At 44.4% G+C, this 21,950-nt stretch overlaps 1 protein-coding gene across 1 annotated transcript in view; it reads left to right on the top strand.

Annotated features, from left to right (window-relative positions):
* EPHA8 (EPH receptor A8) overlaps window positions 1-21,950 on the top strand; it is a 144,174-nt gene that overhangs the window by 58,599 nt on the left and 63,625 nt on the right. Inside the window, exon 4 of the mRNA XM_067472836.1 lies at window positions 9,551-9,706. Coding sequence (XP_067328937.1) covers window positions 9,551-9,706 — 156 coding nt within the window. The remainder of the gene's footprint in view (window positions 1-9,550; window positions 9,707-21,950) is intronic.

Here is a 21,950-nt window from a genome sequence, read left to right as displayed (position 1 = left end):
TTCCACCCAGTGGTGCATGAATGTAGATCCATAAGGAGAGACAGGTAAATAATAATAATAATAATAATAATAATAATAATAATAATAATAATAAATTGGTACAACAACAACAATAAATAGTAATAATCAGGATGCGACACAGGCTTTTGTATTATATAATAATAATAATAATAATAATAATAATAATAATAATAATAGGTAAATAATAATAATAATAAGAATAAATTGGTACAACAACAACAATAAATAGTAATAATTATGTGACACAGGCTTTTGTATTAAATAATAATAATAATAATAATAGGTAAATAATAATAATAATAATAATAATAATAATAATAATAAATTGGTACAACAACAACAATAAATAGTAATAATTAGGATGTGACACAGGCTTTTGTATTAAATAATAATAATAATAATAATAATAATAATAATAATTTTTGTTGTGTGCGGAGCGACTTGAGAAACTGTAAGTCGCTTCTGGTGTGAGAGAATTGGTCGTCTGCAAAGACGTTGCCCGGATGATTGGATGTTTTATCATCCTTGTGGGAGGCTTCTGTCATGTCCCCGCATGAGGAGCTGGAGCTGATAAAGGGAGCTCATCCGCCTCTCCCCGGATTTGAACCTGTGTCCTCCGGCACAGGGCAGTAATAATAATAATAATAATAATAATAATAATAATAATAACAACAATAAATAGTAATAATGAGGATGTCACACAGGCTTTTGTATTATTATTATTATTATTATTATTATTATTATTATTAATGCAATAATCTGACCATTTTTAATCAACGGGTTTGCCCCATATCGGAGGAAGAATGAGGAACGTATTCTCCGGGTACGTTGGTCGGAATAACGGGAGATTCCCTAAAGGATCGGTTCCACTTTGGCAAAAGAAGAAGCATAACAAATCTCACTTAGTCTCTCCGAAGGCAAGCAGGCAAAATGAAAGCCAAATAGGTTTGTCTATCGAGGCAGAAAGCTTCAAGTGCTTTGCTTTTAAACACCGGCATTTAAAGCCCTTTCTCTATGCAGCCATGTTGGAGGTCTTCAATTATAGCTGCCACCTTTCCCTGACAAGCTATTCTCATTTAAAAGCTATCGCTACATTATGTCCTTCTCCATAGACCTAGGTTAGAAGAGATGGATTAGCAGGGTGGGCTTTGCACAAAACGCAGGCTCTATGCAGCCATCATCTATGCAGCAATTGCAAACTGTGCCAAGAAAGAGTAAAAAATAGGACAAGTGCAAAGAAGCCGGAATGGATGTCCAAAGAACTTCTAACTGTGCTAAAACACAAAAGCGACATGCACAAGAAGTGGAAAAAGGGAGAAACCACCAAAGAAGAATTCAAACAAACAGGCAACTCCTGTAGGGATAAGGTCCACAAGGCTAAAGCACAAATCAGAAAAAACCTGTGCCATTTTCAGTGTCCTGTTTTCGGCTGCCTCTCCATCCTGTTTTTCGGGAGCTTTCTGAATTTTGGGAACTTCTTGAAAAGATTCAGTCTATTGCCCCTAATGGGGAAACGTTTAGAGGCATGGACCTCCATTGTTTTAAGCTAATCAACACAAAACCCACCTCGCTTGTAGGGCACATTGACTTTTCTGGGCAAGGTGTTGGAGCGGGTGGTCGCTGCTCAGCTTCAGGGCTTCCTGGATGACATCAACTACCTGGATCAGTCACAGTATGGTTTCAGGCCTGGCCATGGCACCAAGGCAGCTTTGGTCGCCTTGGTGGATGATCTCCGTAGGACATCTCAACAGCTTTTGATACCATCAATCATGGTATCCTTCTGGGACGCCTCTCCGGGATGGGCCTTGGAGACACGGCTTTGTCGTTGTTCTGTTCCTTCCTGGAGGGCCGTTCCCAGATGGTGAAGCTGGAGACGCCTGCTCGGACCCCTGGCCTTTGACCTGTGGGGTCCCGCAAGGTTCCATTCTGTCTCCCATGCTCTTCAACATCTACATGAAACCGCTGGGAGAGGTCATCCGGAGTTTTGGAGTTGGGTGCCATCTCTATGCAGATGACACACAACTCTACTACTCTTTTCCACCTAACTCCAAGGAAGCCCCTCGAGTGCTGGACGAGAGCCTGACCGCTGTGGCTGTCTGGATGAGGATGAACAAGCTGAAGATTAATCCCGACAAGACAGAGGTCCTCCTGGTTGATTGTAAACCGGATCGGGGTATAGGGTGGCAACCAGTGCTGGATGGGGTTGCACTCCCCCTGAAGTCACAGGTCCACAGTTTGGGGGTCCTCCTGGATTCTTCACTTACGTTTGAGGCCCAGGCATTGGTGGTGGCCGGGAAGGCCTTTGCACAATTAAGACTCGTGCACCACGACAAAAAAAACAAACCTCTATGAAGATACTCTCACTGATTGCAATTCAAGCTTGCAATTGCAACATTCACACTTTCTTCACACAGGCAAGTGTTCTTACACACACACATATATACACTAGGGTTGGTTGATCCAAGTCGTAAATTTCTTAACTCGTAATGAAATCGTAAATAAATTACCTTTTGAAGCGATATCGACACGTTTTGGCAAACCGGAAGTGTTTTTGCCATATCGAAGCCAAGTCCGCCATCTTCCTTACGACTTCCGCCAGTGAATCGTAAATGCTCAGGGCGTGGCCTTCAGGAACGGCTGTTCTTACCCACGCCCACTTCCTTCCACTTTACATCGGCGGCTTTGCGAGGTGGGCTTTGCGAGGTGGGCGTAGCTACGGCCAGCTCTTCCGCATCGTGGACAACAAGTTAAACATGAGCCAACAATGTGATGTGGCGGCAAAAAAAGCCAATGGGATTTTGGCCTGAATCAAGAGGAGCCTAGTGTCTAGATCTAAGGAAGTCATGCTCCCCATGCTCTATTCTGCTTTGGTTAGACCACATCTGGAATACTGTGTCCAATTCTGGGCACCACAATTCAAGAGAGATATTGACAAGCTGGAATGTGTCCAGAGGTGGGCGACTCAAATGATCAAGGGTCTGGAGAACAAGCCCTATGAGGAGCGGCTTAGAGAACTGGGCATGTTTAGCCTGAAGAAGAGAAGGCTGAGAGGAGATATGATAGCCATGTATAAATATGTGAGGGGAAGCCACAGGGAGGAGGGAACAAGCTTGTTTTCTGCTTCCTTGGAGACTAGTAGGACGCGGAACAATGGCTTCAAACTACAAGAGAGGAGATTCCATCTGAACATGAGGAAGAACTTCCTGACTGTGAGAGCCGTTCAGCAGTGGAACTCTCTGCCCCGGAGTGTGGTGGAGGCTCCTTCTTTGGAAGCTTTTAAGCAGAGGCTGGATGGCCATCTGTCAGGGGTGATTTGAATGCAATATTCCTGCTTCTTGGCAGAATGGGGTTGGACTGGATGGCCCAGGAGGTCTCTTCCAACTCTTTGATTCTATGATTCTATGATTCTATGATCGCCGCTTGTCGCCAGGGAGGTAGCCATGCCCACCTCGCAAAGCCCACCCCGCAAAGCCGCCAATGCAAAGAGGAAGGAAGTGGCCGTGGGTAAGAACAGCCGTTCCTGAAGGCCACGCCCCCAGCATTTACGATTCACTGGCGGAAGTCATAAGGAAGATGGCGGACGCGGATTCGATATGGTTGCCAAAACGTGTCGATATCGCTTCAAAAGGTAATGTATTTACGATTTCATTACGAGTTAAGAAACTTACGACTTGGCCATGCCCACCTCTCCCTTCTGCATGGAAGCTCGCGGCAAGGGAAGGAAGGGAAACTGCGAGATTTTAATGGTTCTGGAGGGAGGGAGGGGCACCCTCCATTAACGAAACAAAGGAAGAGATTCGTATTTCCTGGTATTTCCGATCTTTTTTTGCAAGAAAGTTATTTATTTATTTACTTTATTTACTTTGCTTACTTTACTTAGGCGATCCCTTGCTTTCCGAGGATGATTGTCTTCCAATATTCTTGTGGGTCCGTATGTGGCTGTGGAGCTCTATTCTTGACCCGCATCTTCTCCCACAGTGAAGGCATTGGTTTCCAGGTGGAAGGCGGTCCCGGTCGGGGTTGGCTTGATGCGCTTTCCTCCTGGCACGTTTCTCTCTTTCTCGTGCCTCCTCAAATTCTGCAGCACTGCTGGTCACAGCTGACCTCCAGCTGGAGCGGTCAAGGGCCAGGGCTTCCCAGTTCTCAGTGTCTATGCCAAAGTTTTTAAGGTTGGCTTTGAGCCCATCTTTAAATCTCTTTTCCTGTCCACCAACGTTCCGTTTTCCGTTCTTAAGTTCGGAGTAGAGCAACTGCTTTAGGAGACGGTGGTCGGGCATCCGGACAACGTGGCCGGTCCAGCGGAGTTGGTGGCGGAGGACCATCGCTTCAATGCTGGTGGTCTTTGCTTCTTCCAGCACGCTGACGTTTGTCCGCCTGTCTTCCCAAGAGATTTGCAGGATTTTCCGGAGGCAGCGCTGATGGAATCGTTCCAGGAGTTGCATGTGACGTCTGTAGACAGTCCACATCTCACAGGCATAGAGCAGGGTTGGGAGGGGAATGGCTTTATAGACAAGCACCTTGGTCTCCCTACGGATGTCCTGGTCCTCAAACACTCTCTGCCTCATTCGGAAAAATGCTGCACTTGCAGAGCTCAGGCAGTGTTGTATTTTGGCGTCGATGTTGACTTTGGTGGAGAGGTGGCTGCCAAGGGAGAGGAAATGGTCCACATTTTCTAATGCTACACCATTAAGCTGTATCACTGGCATTGGAGAGGGATTGGCTGGTGACTGCTGGAAAAGCACCTTGGTTTTTTCAATGTTCAATGACAAGCCGAGCTTCTCGTATGCTTCTGCGAAGGTGTTGAGAGTGGCTTGTAGATCTTCTTCTGAATGCGCACAGACGACGTTGTCATCAGCATACTGGAGTTCTATAACAGATGTTGTTGTAACCTTGGTTTTGGCTTTCAGTCTGCTGAGGTTGAATAGCTTGCCATCTGTCCGATAGATGATTTCCACTCCGGTGGGAAGCTTCCCGTCAACAAGGTGAAGTATCATAGCGATGAAGATGGAGAATAGAGTTGGGGCAATAACACATCATCCCTGTTTGACACCAGATTCCACCTTAAATGGGTCACTTTGGGAGCCATTGCTGCCCAAGACTGTTGCCATCATGTCATCATGGAGGAGCCGCAGGATGTTCACAAATTTGCTTGGGCACCCGATTTTTTGGAGGATGGTCCAGAGAGCGCTGCGGTTCATTCACTGTGTCGAATGCCTTTGCAAGGTCGATGAATGCCATGGACAGCAGGCAACTCACGGCAGTTCACAACAATAAGGGACAGCAGAAATTCAATGTACAGTATAAAAACAGTTAACACCTAATCCATTACACAATTAATAACAATAAACAATTAACGATTACTACAGTAGCCATTCGCTGTCATCTCATCATCAAAAACATAATCCAAATTCGTCATCCATTGATCCATTCCAGTGTTCATTAATCAATCATTGCACTAATTATTCGAACGCCTGCTCAAACAGCCAGGTCTTCACTTTTTTGCGGAATACCATTAGAGATGGTCCTAATCTAATGTCGGCAGGAAGGTCGTTCCACAGCTGAGGAGCCACCACCGAGAAGGCCCCATCTCTTGTCCCTGCCAGACGTGCTTGAGAAGCAGGCGGGATCGAGAGCAGGGCCTCCCCGGAAGATCTCAAAGTCGTGGTGGGTTCGTAGGCAGAGATGCAGTCGGATAGGTAGCTTGGGCCGGAACCGTTTAGGGCTTTAAAGGCCAATGCTAGCACTTTGAATCCAGCCCGGTAGCAGATCGGTAGCCAGTGGAGTTGGCACAACAGGGGGGTTGTATGCTCCCTGCGCTCCGCTCCTGTTAAAATCATGGCTGCCGAGCGTTGGACTAGTTGGAGCTTCTGAGCCGTCTTCAAAGGCAACCCCACGTAGAGAGCGTTGCAGTAGTCTAAACGGGATGTAACCAGAGCGTGGACTACCGTGGCCAAGTCATGGTACTAACAGGAGCAGGACGCAGGGAGCACACAACGCCCTTGTTGTTCCAGCTCCACTGGCTGCCGATCTGCTACCGGGCCCAATTTAAGGTGCTGGTGTTGGCCTACAAAGCCCTAAACGGTTCCGGCCCAAAATACCTTTCTGACCGCATCTTGGCCTATGAGCCCACGAGGGCCTTGAGATCGTCTGGGGAGGCCCTTCTCTCGGTCCCGCCAGCCTCACAGGCACGCCTGGCGGGGACGAGAGAGAGGGCCTTCTCGGTGGTGGCCCCCCGGCTGTGGAATACCCTCCCTGTAGACATCAGACAGGCGCCCTCCCTTATGTCATTCCGCAAGAGCCTAAAGACATGGTTATTTGAGAAGGCGTTTAACTAAGTGCTACAACAATTGGCAATGACGACTGGAACGGAATATGGATTACGAGATTGGTTTATGATTCCACAATGAGACGGCGCGGATGAGTTAGTGTAATTATATTGTTGTATTATTGATAGTTATGTTGATATTTGTTGTGCTATTGCTTTATTGTAAACTTTTTTTATATGTTGTACACCGCCGTGAGTCGCCCTAGGGCTGAGAATGGCGGTCAACAAATGAAGTAAATAAATAAATAAATAAATAAACAATCTTCGGAAATAATGTCAAAATCGAACCGCCAGTGCCCCCTATATACGAAACGAGTTTAGAACCATTTTTTTCCTTGATCAACCAAGCCTAATAAATGGACAGTCTCAATACACTTGGAAAGGTGGCTCCATTCCGCCTCAGAAGATAGCCTTGGTCTTTCACCGCTACATTGAGCATTGCCCAGGCTGCTTTCGTATGCACCGTGCGGCCACATCACGGCAAGCAGAGTGGCTCACTCTTCGCTATCATCGCTTTGACGGACGGAGCCGTCTATCATTTCAGCCATCGTGACGGCGTATTAGCAGGTGCTGCGCTCTCCCCGGAGGATCGAGGGGGCGGACAAGTGGACCGGGCGGCAGATGGCTCGGCTGCGTTCCTCCCACTCGGTCCCACCCTTCTGCCGAGATGAAGCGTGTCAAGTCCCAAGGATGGCGTCTGTTTACCGAGCATCCGAAGCATCTGAAGGCGAGGGATGTGCAAGACTCTCCGAATCCCAGATGTATTATCCTCCTGTCCTTGAGCTGCACGTGGGATTGGGAAACTCAAAGAATCCCAGAGTTGTCAAAGGCTTTCATGGACGGAATCACTGGGTGTCCGAGTGTTTTGGTCTGTATGGCCATGTTCCACTAGCATTCCCTCCTGACGTTTCTCCTCATAGAATCATAGAATCAAAGAGTTGGAAGAGATCTCATTGGCACCAAAAAAACCTCCAAATGGGATAGGAGAAACTTCTGAAGCTTCCCTCTCCCTCTGTTGTTGACTGTTGGTGTGATAACACAAACAACAACTATAAAACTTGCACCAGACATACGGAAATAATAACGAAACAATTTCAAAACAATTTCGAAACGATTTCGAAACGATTTCAAACCAATTACGAAATAAATTGAAAAATTCGTTTCGATTTTTAGTTGCTCCTGCATGGCTCAATATCGGATCGTAAGCTAATTTAAATATGAATCAATAATGAATTACGAAATTAATGAATGAAACCGCCCAGCCCTAGTATTTACGATTTCATTACGAGTTAAGAAACTTACGACTTGGTTCTGGAGGAAGGGCGGGGCACCTTCCATTAACGAAACAAAGAAAGCGATTCGTATTTCCTGGTATTTCCGATCTTTTTTTCAAGAAAATTTCGGAAATAACTTCAAAATCGACCCGCCAGCGCCCCCTATATAACGAATCGATTCGTAATTTTACGAAATTTCGTAAATTTTGAATTGTTTTAAAGGAAAATTCGGAATTATTTAAAAAAACGAAACGCAAGGGCCCCCTAAAAACAAAACGAGTTTAGAACCAATTTTTTCCGTGTTTACCCAAGCCTACCAGACAGGGGTCTATATTTTCCGTAATTCAATGCAAAATAAGGCTCTCCAGAACTTTGTAGAGGTGGCACAACAGAGAGATTGGTCTGTAACTTTTTGGGTCGTTACGGTCTTTGCCTGGCTTCAAGATGGCGATGACTCTTGCTTTCCTCCAGATTTTGGGGATCTGACAGGATGCAGTGCAGTTGTTCATCAGCTCCAGCAGCCAGCGCCTTGCTTTTGGACCAAAGTTCTTGATTTGTTCCATCCGTAGATCATCCAGGCCGATATATACTAGCTGTTAGGCTTGGGTAACAATGGAAAAATTTGGTTGTAAACCCGTTTCGTTTTTAGGGGGGCCCTTGTGTTTCATTTTTTTAAAGAATTCTGAAATTTTACTTTAAAAAATTTCGAAATATACGAAATTTCGTAAAATTATGAATCGATTTGTTAATGGCAGACGCGATTGCGCAATATGCTAAAAAAACCCTCCAAATGGGACAGGGGGAACTTCTGAAGCTTCCCTCTCCCTCTGTTGTTGGCTGTTGGTGTGATAAAACAAACAACTATAAAACTTGCACCAGACATGCGAAAATAATTTCGAAATAATTTCGAAATAATAACAAAATAATTACGAAATAAAGTGAAAAATTTGTTTTGAATCTAATTTACTCCTCACACTATTCCTGCATGGCTCAATACTGGATCGTAAGTTAATTTAAATACGAATTAATAACGAATTATGAAATCAACGAACAAAACCGCCCAAGCCTAATAAATATGTGAGAGGAAGCCACAGGGAGGAGGGAGCAAGCTTGTTTTCTGCTTCCCTGGAGACTAGGACGCGGAACAATGGCTTCAAACTACAAGAGAGGAGAGTCCATCTGAACATGAGGAAGAACTTCCTGACTGTGAGAGTTGTTCAGCAGTGGAACTCTCCGGGGAGTGTGGTGGAGGCTCTTTCTTTGGAAGCTTTTATAACAGAGGCTGGATGGCCATCTGTCAGGGGTGATTTGAATGCAATATTCCTGCTTCTTGGCAGAATGGGGTTGGACTGGATGGCCCAGGAGGTCTCTTCCAACTCTTTGATTCTATGATTCTATGAGGGAACAGTGTATGTGAAAGGGTGTCATAAAGAAGAGGGAAACTCGGACTGGGAGCAATGGTTTCAAATGACAGGAAAGGAGATTCCAATGAACATTAGGAAGAACTTCCTGATTGTAAGAGCTGTTCAACAACAGGACTCTCCGCCTCGTGGTATAACCTCCTTCCTTGGAAGCTTTTAAACTAAGGTTGGATGGCGATCTATTCACCGAAAATCCATGGATAAGTGGAACATTCTGAAATTTGGTGGGCTAAGAGTGGTAAATGTGTTCTACCCTAAACGTTTTGGACTCTTTAGCAGTAGAACTCTCTTCCTTACAGTCCAGTGGAAGCTCCTTCTTCTTTGGAAACGTTTAAGCAGAGGCTGGATGGCCATCTGTCAGGGGGAGGCGAGCTTTGATTGTGCTTTTTCTGCATGGCAGAAGGGGGTTGGACTGGGTGGCCCATGAGGTCTCTTCCAACTCTATGATTCTAGCAACTCACAGACTAAATAATGTGCTATTGTCAGCGTCTTTCTCTTTCTCCTTTCAGCCTGTCAAGTGGGCTCTTACAAGTCTTCCCCGGGGGACCAGCTTTGTGCCAAATGCCCACCGCACAGCTATTCCGAGACCCCGGCGGCACAGGTGTGTCGCTGCGAAACCGGCTTTTACCGAGCGGTACTGGACCCCCCTTCGGCAGCCTGCACACGTATGTACTCCGACACGAGTGTGGTATCTGTTATATAGGCAGTAGGGTTGTACAATCAATGATTAGCATATTCCAGTACTCATTACTAAATTGGGGAGGGGGTGAATCATTTTTGCCGGTGTCTCCCACAATAATTTTTTTGTAACTATAACAAAGTAATGATTTTTTTGTAACTTTTTTTCGTGCCAACCGGGAAACTTCAGGGGGTCCTTCCTCCCTCATTATTAGAGCTTGTTGTTCATTCGTTCAGTCGTCTCCGACTCTTCGTGACCTCATGGACCAGCCCACGCCAGAGCTCCCTGTCGTCCGTTACCACCCCCAGCTCCCTCAAGGTCAGTCCAGTCACTTCAAGGATGCCATCCATCCATCTTGCCCTTGGTCGGCCCCTCTTCCTTTTGCCTTCCACTTTCCCCAGCATAATTGTCTTCTCTAGGCTTTCCTGTCTCCTCATGATGTGGCCAAAGTACTTCAACTTTGTCTCTAGTATCTTTCCCTCCAGTGAGCAGTTGGGCTTTATTTCCTGGAGGATGGACTGGTTGGATCTTCTCACAGTCCAAGGCACTCTCAGCACTTTCCTCCAACACCACAGCTCAAAAGCATCGATCTTCCTTCGCTCAGCCTTCCCTAAGGTCCAGCTCTCACATCCGTAGGTGACTACAGGGAATACCATGGCTTTGACTAGGCGGATCTTGGTTGCCAGTGTGATGTCTCTACTCTTCACTATTTTATCGAGACTGGACATTGCTCTCCTCCCAAGAAGTAAGCGTCTTCTGATTTCCTGGCTACAGTCTGCATCTGCAGTAATCTTTGCCCCTAGAAATACAAAGTCTGTCACGGCCTCCACGGTTTCGCCTTCTATTTTCCAGTTGTCAATCATTCTTGTTGCCATAATCTTGGTTTTTTTGACGTTTAGCTGCAACCCGGCTTTTGCGCTTTCTTCTTTCACCTTGATTAGAAGGCTCCTCAGCTCCTCCTCGCTTTCGGCCATCAGAGTGGTGTCATCTGCATATCTGAGGTTGTTAATGTTTCTTCCAGCAATTTTCACCCCAGCTTTGCATTCATCAAGCCCCGCACATCGCATGATGTGTTCTGCATACAAGTTAAAAAGGTTGGGTGAGAGTATGCAGCCTTGCCGTACGCCTTTCCCAATCTTGAACCAGTCTGTTGTTCCGTGGTCAGTTCTGACTGTTGCTACTTGGTCCTTGTACAGATTCCTCAGGAGAGAGACAAGATGGCTTGGGATGCCCATCCCACTAAGAACTTGCCACAATTTATTATGATCCACACAGTCAAAGGCTTTAGAATAGTCAATGAAGCAGAAGTAGATGTTTTTCTGAAACTCCCTGCCTTTCTCCATTATCCAGCGGATATTGGCAATCTGGTCTCTCGTTCCTCTGCCTTTTCTGAACCCAGCTTGAACATCTGGCAACTCTTGCTCCATGTATTGCTGGAGTCTTCCTTGCAGGATCTTGAGCATTACCTTACTGGCATGAGAAATAAGGGCCACTGTACGGAAGTTTGAGCAGTCTTTCGCATTTCCCTTTTTTGGTATGGGGATATAAGTTGATTTTTTCCAGTCTGATGGCCATTCTTGTGTTTTCCATATTTGCTGGCAAATGGCATGCATCACCTTGACAGCATCATCTTTTAAGATTTTAAACAGTTGAGCTGGGATCCCGTCGTCTCCTGCTGCCTTGTTGTTAGCAATGCTTCTTAAGGCCCATTCAACCTCACTCCTCAGGATGTCTGGTTCTAATTCATTCACCACACCGTCAAAACTATCCTCAATATTGTTATCCTTCCTATACAGATCTTCTGTATAGTCTCGCCACCTTCTCTTGATCTCTTCAGCTTCTGTTAGTTCCCTGCCATCTTTGTTTCTTATCATACCAATTTTTGCCTGAAATTTACCTCCAATGTTTCTAATTTTCTGGAAGAGGTCTCTTGTCCTTCCTATTCTGTTGTCTTCTTCCACTTCCATGCATTGCTTATTTAAAAATAGTTCCTTATCTCTTCTGGCTAACCTCTGGAATTGCGCATTTAACTGGGCATATCTCCCCTTATCCCTGTTTCCTTTTGCTTTCCTCCTTTCTTGAGCTACTTCCAGTGTCTCAGCAGACAACCATTTTGCCTTCTTGGTTTTCTTTTTCTTTGGAACGTACTTTGTTGCCGCCTCCTGAACAATGTCTCGGACTTCTGTCCATAGTTCTTCTGGGACTCTGTTTACTAAATCTAGTCCTTCAAATCTGTTCTTCACTTCCACTGTATATTCGCTAGGAATGTTAGTGAGATCATATCTAACTGGTCTGTGTATTTTCCCTGATCTCTTTAGTTTTATTCTAAATTGAGCAATAAGAAGTTCGTGATCTGAGCTACAGTCAGCCCCAGGTCTTGTTTTCACCAACTGGATGGATGTCCGCCACCTTTGACTGCAAAGGATGTAGTCAATCTGATTTCGGTGTTGACCATCTGGTGAGGTCCATGTATAAAGCCGTCTTTTAGGTTGTTGGAAGAGAGTATTCGTTATACACAGCGAGTTTTCCTGGCAGAATTCTATCAGCCTGCGTCCCGCTTCATTTTGTTCTCCCAGACCATGCTTGCCTGTGATCCCTGTTGTCATTTGACTTCCCACCTTGGCATTCCAGTCTCCTGTAATGAAAATAATGTCTCTTTTTGGTGTATTATCCAGTAGGTCCTGCAGATCCTCATAGAAGTGATCTACTTCTGCTTCTTCAGCAGCTGTGGTTGGGGCATATATTTGGATCACTGTAATGTTGAAAGGCTTTCCTTGCACTCGAATTGAGATCATTCTGTCATTTTTTGGGTTGTATCCAAGCACCGCTTTAGCGAATTTCTTATTAATTATGAAGGCTACTCCATTTCTTCGATGTTCCTCTTGTCCGCAGTAGTAGATCTGGTGGTCATCTGATGTGAAGTGGCCCATTCCAGTCCATTTCAGTTCGCTGACCCCCAGAATGTCTATCTTTAGTCTTGACATCTCACCAATAACAACATCCAATTTGCCCTGGCTCATAGATCTTACATTCCAGGTTCCTATGGTGTGTTGATCTTTAGAGCATCGGATTCGTCGTTCGCCTCCAGTACCGTCGGCCGCTAGCCTTCCTTTCGGCTTTGAGCTAGCTGCGTCATCACATCTGGGGCTAGTTGAACTTATCCTCTGCTCCTCCCCAGTAGCATTTTGGCCATCTTCCGACCTGGGAGTCCCATCTTCCAATGGCATACCGACATATCTCTGGTTGTACTGGTCCATTTAGTTTTCTTGGCAAGAATACTGGAGTGGTTTGCCATTGCCTTCCCCAGGGATCACGCTTGGTCTTATTAGAGCTATCAGCACAAAACGTGCCACCATTATAGAATGAATTGTCAGAGTATTGCTAGATCAAAATAAGGACTCTGCAAGCTTTGAGTTACAAAAGAAACTAAGTTTCACTAAGCACATTCAAAAGACACGTCTTACTACAGCGAGCTACAATTCAGGAACCAGTCAAAACGATAGTCTCTGCACATCTGCTTATCTCTTCTTGCTGAGACTAGTTACTCCCTTCGGTTCCCAGCAAGAGCAACATTATCTCACGTCTCTCAAGGTTACATAATCACAGCCTCATGGAATAAACATTCTGCACAGCATTTCTTTATTTTTTTTAATAATCTTTATTAAATTTTCCATATAATAAAAAGACAGATATACAATCACATCATACTGACATTCGTTGACAAGGGGCAGGGGGAGGGTGGGGAGTAAGTAGATGGGGGGGATGAGAACAGACGTAGGGGGATAGAGAGAAGAAGGGCAAAAAGAGGAGTAGGAAGAAATAGAGAGAGGGGATAGAAGAGAATAATAGAAAAAGTAGAACGGGAGAGCATATAGGGAGGGGATGGGTTGTATACATAGAAAATACTTACAAAACTTACAAAAAGACAAATTACCTACAAGGTAGGCTTGGGCGGTTTCGTTCGTTAATTTCGTAATTCGTTATTAATTCGTATATAAATTAGCTTACGATCCAATATTGAGCCATGCTGGAATAGTGTGAGGAGTAATTAAGATTCGAAACATTTTTTAAAATTTATTTCGTAAATATTTCGTAATTATTTTGTAATTATTTTGTAATTATTTCGTAATTATTTTCGCATGTCTGGTGCAAGTTTTATAGTTGTTTTTAGTTGTTTTATAGTTGTTTATAGTCACACCAACAGTCAACAACAGAGGGAGAGGGAAGCTTCAGAAGTTCCCCTTGTCCCATTTGGAGGTTTTTTTTAGCATATTGCGCAATCTCGTCCGCCATTAACAAATCAATTCGTAATTTTATGAAATTTCGTAAATTTCAAAAAATTTTAAAGGAAAATTTCGGAATTATTTAAAAAAACGAAACCCAAGGGCCCCCTAAAAACGAAACAAGTTTAGAACCAAATTTTTCCGTGGTTACCCAGGCCTAATACTTACACATATTTAAAACATAAGACTTCCATTTAGTTTCCATACAGAGTTTCATCCTATGTTCCCGGGTGGCCCTCATGGGGGTCTCCCATTTTAATTTTTCACCCATCCATACCAATAATAGACCTAGTTGTGTCTCACCATTTCAAATCTTACTCATTTTAACATTCAAATTTAGTTTTTTCATATTCCTCAAAATCAGTCCAATCCGCCTGCTTTACAGGTCTTCCCGAGCTGTTTCTCAGGAAGAACGTTAGTTTATCCATGTCCTTTATTTCTGATAGTTTGTCGAACCATTCTTCAATTTTTGGAATATGATCATCCTTCCAGTGCCTTGCCAAAATTATCCGTGTGGCGGTGGAAATATATGTAAGGAGGATGTCTTCATTGCTGTTCAGAAGGCCTGGGTAACAACGGAAAAATTTGTTTCTAAACTCGTTTCGTTTTTAGGGGTCCATCGCGTTTCGTTTTTTTAAATAATTCCGAAATTTTCCTTTAAAAATTTTCAAAATTTACGAAATTTCGTAAAATTACGAATCGATTCGTTAATGGTGAACGCAATTGCGCAATATGCTAAAAAAAACCTCCAAATGGGACAGGGGGAACTTCTGAAGCTCCCCTCTCCCTCTGTTGTTGACTGTTGGTGTGATAAAACAAATGACAACTATAAAACTTGCACCAGACATGCAGAAATAATTACGAAATAATTTCAAAATAATTACGAAACAATTACGAAACAATTACGAAATAAATTGAAAAAATTGTTTCGAATCTAATTTACTCCTCACACTATTCCTGCATGGCTCAATATTGGATCGTAAGCTAATTTAAATACGAATTAATAACAAATTCTGAAATTAACGAACGAAACCGCCCAAGCCTACTGTTCAGCTTTAGGTCGTCATCTGTCAGCCCTAATAGGAAGTATTCCGACTTTCGAGGGATCTTTTTCTTTAGTAGTTTTTGAGCCTCTCCTTGTATGACTCGCCAGTATTTATTCACCTCGGGGCACGACCACCACATGTGGTAGTATGTTCCTATGTGTTCTTTACATTTCCAGCATTTGCCTTGGTATCCTTTATACATTTTGCTCAGTTTTTGAGGTGTTATATACCATCTATGAAAAGTCTTCAGCCAGTTCTCCTTAAGAGATGCCGAGTATGTATATTTTAGCTTTTTTCTCCAAATTTGCTGCCATTCATGGATTTTTATCGGTCTCCCTATGTTTTTTGCCCAGAGCACCATGCAGTTTTTAATTTCTTCTGTTTCCGTTTCCCACATCAGTAATTGGTTATATAACTTTGTTATGCTTTTCCTTTCTGTTTTCAACAGTTTGTCCCATGTTGTCTCCTTCTCTTCAAATCCTATCTTTTTGTCTCGTTTGAATGTTTCTAGAAGTTGGAAATATTGTAGCCATGTTAAATTTTCATATTTCTGGACTAACTCCTCCTGAGGCTTTAATTTCCAAGACTCGTTGTTATTATTTTTTCCCAGCAGATCTTTGTAGGTTGGCCACTGCTGCCAGTAATTCTTTTTGTAACTATAACAAAGTAATGATTTTTTTGTAACTTTTTTCGTGCCAATCGGGAAACTTCCGGGGGTCCTTCCTCCCTCATTATTAGAGCTATCAGCACAAAACTTGCCACCGTTATAGAACAAATTGTCAGAGTATTGCTAGATCAGCAGACACTGTGTTGTAAAATAAGGATTCTGCAAGCTTTGAGTTACAAAAGAAACTAAGTTTCACTAAGCACATTCAAAAGACACGTCTTACTACAGTGAGCTACAATTCAGGAACTAGTCAAAACGAAAGTCTCTGCACATCTGCTTATCTCTTCTTGCTGAGACTAGTTACTCCCTTCGGTTCCCAGCAAGAGCAAGCATTATCTCACGTCTCTCAAGGTTACATAATCACAGCCTCATGGAATAAACATTCTGCACAGCATTTCTAATACACAGTGGAATCCATCTTGGAAATACATAGAAGATAGATAGATAGATAGATAGATGGATAGGACACAGAGAGAGAATGATAGAGGATGGATAGATGGATACATAGTATCAACCAATTCAAGGTGTTGGTACTGGCCTATAAAGCCCTAAACGGTTCCGGCCCAAGATACCTATCTGACCGCATCTTGGCCTATGAACCCACCCGGACTTTGAGATCTTCCGGGGAGGCCCTGCTCTCGATCCCGCCAGCCTCTCATGCACGGTTGGCGGGGACGAGAGATAGGGCCTTCTCGGTGGTGGCTCCTCGGCTGTGGAACGCCCTTCCTGTAGATGTTAGGCTGGCACCATCCCTCATGACATTCTGTAGAAAGTTGAAGACCTGGATGTTTGTGCAGGCGTTTGAGTAATTCAGTGCAATTCTGGTAATTTGAACATAGGAACGGAACAATGGATGTCGAATTTGGATCACGCTCGGATGATGAGGCGATCGGGGGTGGGTTTTGTGATAACTGTGTATTGATGTTTGTTTATTAGCTAGTAATGGAAATGTGTAATTTAACTGTTATGGTATATTAATTATTGCTGTTTTTATTGTCTTTGTTGTTTGCTGTCTGGAAACCGCTGTGAGTCGCCCTTGGGCTGGAGATACAGCGGTATGCAAGAATAGTAAATAAATAAATAATAAATAAATAAATAGTAGGCTTGGGCAGTTTCGTTTGTTAATTTTGTAATTCGTTATTAATTCGTATTTAATTTAGTTTACGATCCAATATTGGGCTATGCAGGAATAGTGTGAGGAGTAAATTAGATTCGAAACAATTTTTTCAATTTATTTCGTAATTATTTTACATAGAAGCACATTTAAAACACACATATAACTAAACTAGCTGTACCCGGCCATGCGTTGCTGTGGCATACTCTGTGGCAACCCTCTTCAACCCTCATGGTGGAAAAGCACAATCAAAGCACTTCTGACAGATGGTCAAGCAGCCTCTGGTTGATAAGAATAATAGAATGGTAGGGTAGGAAGAGACCTCCAGGGGCCATCCAGTCCAGCCCCTTTTGGAAAATGGGAAAAGCACAATCTAACCACTCTTAAGAGATGGCCAGCCTCAAGTTGATGATGATGATGATGGAATCCTATGGTAGGAAGAGACCTCCAAGAGCCATCTAGTCCAACCCCTTCTGGCATAAGGGAAAAGCGCAATCAAACCACTCCTGGGAGATGGCCATTCAGGCTCAGTATAATACTACTACTACTACTACTACTACTACTACTAATAATAATAGAATCGTAGGATAGGAAGAGACTTCCAGAGGCCATCCAATGCAGCCCCTTTTGGCCAATGGGAGAAGCACAATCTAACCACTCCTGACAGATAGCCAGGCTCAGGTTAATAATAATAAGAACAATAGCAATAATAATAATAATAATAATAATAATAATAATAATAGCAGTCCACTTATATCTGGAGAGCACTGTGAATCAAAACAAAGATAAATCTGGACCCAACTTGGGAAGAAAACTCAATATGGCAAAATTTGTACACAGTGGAGTTTGGGGAAGACCTTGACATTTGGGAGTTGCTTGTGGTGGTGATGATGGGGGGCGACGGGCCCTTCACTCTTTCACCCGACGTAGGACAGAAGGGGAAAGAAGGGAGGGAAGGAAGGAAGGAAGGCAGGAAGGAAAGACAGAAGATAAGGGGAAGAAGGAAAACGAAGGAAGGAAGGGGAAGGGTGGGAAGGAGGGAGGGAAGAAAAACAGAAGGGGAAGAAGGGAATGAAGGAAAGAAAGGGCAGAAGATAACAGGAAGAAGGAAAGGAAGGATGAGCAGAAGATAAGGTGAAGAAGGGAAGAATGGAAAGGAAAGGTAGGACGCTGTGATGGGTTCTCCTTTTATTAAGGATTTATAAGTTCTTTTTGGTTTTTTGTTATTTTTTATTATTGTTGGTCACACCTTGTATGGTAAGGAGTTTTGTTGCCAAGTTTGGTGGGTATTGGCCCAGCGGTTCTTTTGTTTTTAAGCCAGAGAGAGAGAGAGGTGGAGATGCCCACCTTTCCTGAAGGTAGACGCAAAAACAAAGGAGGGAGCGGAGGTGGGAGATACCTCCAGCTGGAGGGGCTCTCTCTCTCTCTCTTGGTCCCAATGGCTGAAGAGAAAGTCAGGAGAAGAGGCGACCTTTGGTGCGCACACTGGGGTCTTCAGACACGCCTCCAGACCCGAAGCAGGCCAGGCGCGGCGGCTCTACCCCTTGGCCCACCCGCGGATTGGGGAGAGGAGGCGGGTGGAGTGCCAGGGGATCAGGAAAGGGAGCCGGTCATGGGGAAGGGATCGAACGTGGAGAACGATTGAGTGCCGGCTCTGCTCGCGCACCCGGTGGCCGGGTGGAGCAGGAACGAGAGGGGCTAGGCGAGGCTCAAGGGCCCGGCCCCTTTGGGAAGAGGATCGCCCGGCAGCGAGGCAAGAAAGCCGAGGCTCCCCCCGGACTGCTAGGGCTGTTGTGAGCTGAGGGGGCGCTCCTCAAGTGGCGGTCGAGGGGCATTTACAGAGGCGCCTCTGCGCCCCTGGCAAAAAAAAAGTGTTCTGCGACCGCTTACTTCGCGTAATGGACGAGCCGCCCCTGGTCTCAGCACCGCATTTCCTCCCACTTTGGTTTTGTTGGCTTACTTCTAGAAATCCCTCACTCTGAGCAGCTTGGAATTTGAGAATAGCTGCGCGAGGAGAATTTTTAGCAAACACAGCCGACCTTTGCCCCAAGAGGAAAGCTTGGAGAGAAAAAAAAAACACCCAGTTGACAGGCAGAAAGCGGAGGAGACAGAAAAGGAAAATAAGAAGGCTGAAGACAAGCTCCTGGATTGGCAGGTTCCCTGGACAGCAGAAATCCTTCATGCTTTGAATGCACAACATTCACTGAATGCACAGGTTGACTTCCTGGCACCTCCAGGTAGAAAGCAAATGGATAAAAACTTCGCTCAGCCTCAGGGTGCATCTACACTGTAGAATTAATGCAGTTTGGAACTGTTTTATCTGTCATGGCTCAGTGATGGGGGATTGTTTTGGCGAGACAGAGAAAGCTCATTATTATTATTATTATTATTATTATTATTATTATTATTATTACTAGCTGTACCGCCACACGTTGCTGTGGGCAACCTTCCCTCCCTCTTTCTCTCCTCCCTTCCCTCTTTCCTTCCTTTCCACTTTTTCTTTCCCTATCTTTCATCTTTCTTCCATCTCTACCTGTTTCTTTCCTCTCTTTCTTTGCTCTTTAGTTACGTACTTCCTTCCTTCCCTATCTTTTGTTCCTTCTCTCCTTCCTTCCCTCTCTTTTTCCTTTCACTTTTTTATTTCCTTTTCTCCTTCCTTGCTTCTCTATCTTTCTGTCCTTTCCCTCCCTCCTTCTCTCCTTCCTTCCTTCCCTTTCCCCCTCCTTCTCTTGTTACTTCTTGACTGTCCCTTGCATTTAATATTATATTTCTATCTTAGAAAGAAGGAAAGGAAGAAGGAAGGAAGGAGGGACAGGAAGGAAGGAAAAGAAAGAAGGAGGGACAGGAAGGGAGGGAGGAAGGAAAGAAGGAAGGGGGAAGGAAGGAGGGAAAGAAAGGAGGGGGTGAAGAAAGGAGGGAGGGAGGAAAAGAAGGAAATAAAGAAGGAAGGAGGGACAGGAAGGAAGGAAAAAGGAAGGGAGGGAGCGAAAGAAGGGAAGGAAGGAAAAGAAAGAAGGATGGACAGGAAGGGAGGGAGGGAGGAAGGAAGGAGGGAAAGGAAGGAGGGGGATGAAGAAAGGAGGGAGGGAAGGAAATGAAGGGGAAGGAAATGAAGAAAGGGAAAGAAGGAGGAAAGGGAGGGAGGGAGGAAAAGAAGGAAAGGAAGAAGGAAGGAGGGACAGGAAGGACGGAAAAAGGGAGGGAGGGAGCGAAAGAAGGGAAGGAAGGAAAAGAAAAAAGGAGGGACAGGAAGGGAGGGAGGGAGGAAGGAGAAGGAAGGGAGGAGGAAGGAAGGAGGGAAAGAAAGGAGGGGGATGAAGAAAGGAGAGAGGGAAGGAAATGAAGAAAGGGAAAAAAGGAGGAAAGGGAGGGAGGGAGGAAAATAAGGAAAGGAAGGAGAAGGAAGAAAAGGAAAGGAAGGAAGGAAAGGGAGGAAAGAAGGGAAGGGAGGGAGAGAAGGAAGGTCCTTCATTCAAGCACCGTGGACCCTCCTCGCTTCCTCCCCCTCCCCCTCCTCCTCCCCTTCTTCCTTGCGTGGATGCTCTCCTGACATAGAAGGGGAAGAGAAGGGGCTGCATGCGGCATGCTTCCACCTCCACTCCACTCACGTGTGTGTGTGTGTGTGTGTGTGGCCGTACACATGCACCTGGCTTTAACGGGTGGCTGTTTCCCCACGAGGAGGAGGAGGGGGCATGGCCATGGGTCTCGGTAGACATGCAGTTTCTCCTTTGTGGACCTGCAGTTTAGAAGTCCTTTCTGCTTTTTGTTTTCATTGGGGGTTTTTTGAGTGGAGAACATACATTGGGTTGTGAGGGGCATAGTGTCCAAATTTGGTGTCAATTGCCCCAGTGGTTTCTGAGTTCTGTGAATATCACAAACGAACATTACATTTTTATTTATATAGATTATTATTATTATTACCCCGTGTTATCTGTTTTGTAATTTCTGTTTTTAAGCATTGTATGCCGCTTTGAATCCCACCCATGAAAGAAAAGTGGGATAAAAACAAACAAACAAACATGGCTCCCTCCTTCGCAGCAGTGTAAAAATAGTAGCCAATAGGGATGTGCAATTGTGCTGATACAACTGTATCAGAAGCTCCCACTTTATTTGCCTTGTATCAAGTGTTTGCTTGGGATTTTGCAGAAGGGTGACTTCCTGTTAAAGTTTGCGGTTATAGGGCAGGCCACCTGTCCATCATCATTAGGTTCCTTAGTTCCACCCCCTTTTGGGTTTTCAGAAGAGAAGGGAACCATTTTTAGTCAGTCACTCACAAGGAAGCTTGTCTATAGGAAGCAGACAGCTCGTCCCGTAGGAAAAGTTTCATTCCTCAGGACCATCTGGGGATCATCCGGAAATCATCTGAGGATCATCTGGGGATCATTCAGGAAAATAGAAACAGAAGGAAAAGATCCCAAAGGCTCTGCCTGAGAGCTCACAGCCTCTCAGCCTCACAGCACCAGAGGGGAAAACAGTAGGGCTGGACAACCACGGAAAAATTTGTTTCTAAACTCGATTCGTTTTTAGGGGGGTTTTTGCGTTTCGATTTTTAAAAGAATTCCGAAATTTTCCTTTAAAAAAATTCGATATTTACGAAATTTCGTAAATTACGAATCAATTATGAATCGATTTCGAAACAATTACGAATTGATTCATTAATGGCGGGCACGATCGCGCAATACGCTAAAAAAACCTCCAAATGGGACAGGAAGCTTCCCTCTCCCTCTGTTGTTGACTGTTAGTGTGATAATTTTTTTTTCACTGAGAAAACAAACAGCAACCCTAAAACTTGCACCAGACATGCGGAAATAATAACGAAACGATTTTGAATCAATTACGAATCAATTTCGAAACAATTACGAAACAATTACGAAACGAATTGAAAAAATTCGTTTTGTTTTTTAGTTGCTCCTGAATGGTTCAATATCGCTTCGTTATCAAAAAAAATAACGAATTAATAACAAATTACGAAATTAACAAACGAAATCGCCCAGCCCTAGAAAACAGCCCTGAAGTTCCCACAGGACAGCGTTACAGAACCACTGAATTCCAGCTGAAGTATCTTCAAGCCTTGGCTGGTAGGTTTACTCGATGTCCAGACGCATTTGGGATCGGTAGTA

The sequence above is a fragment of the Anolis sagrei genome, chromosome 13, assembly GCF_037176765.1.
Source record: "Anolis sagrei isolate rAnoSag1 chromosome 13, rAnoSag1.mat, whole genome shotgun sequence".
NCBI classification, from domain to species: Eukaryota; Metazoa; Chordata; class Lepidosauria; order Squamata; family Dactyloidae; genus Anolis; species Anolis sagrei.
Note: the sequence above shows the minus strand (reverse complement) of the source record. Positions and strands in the feature narration are given on the sequence as shown.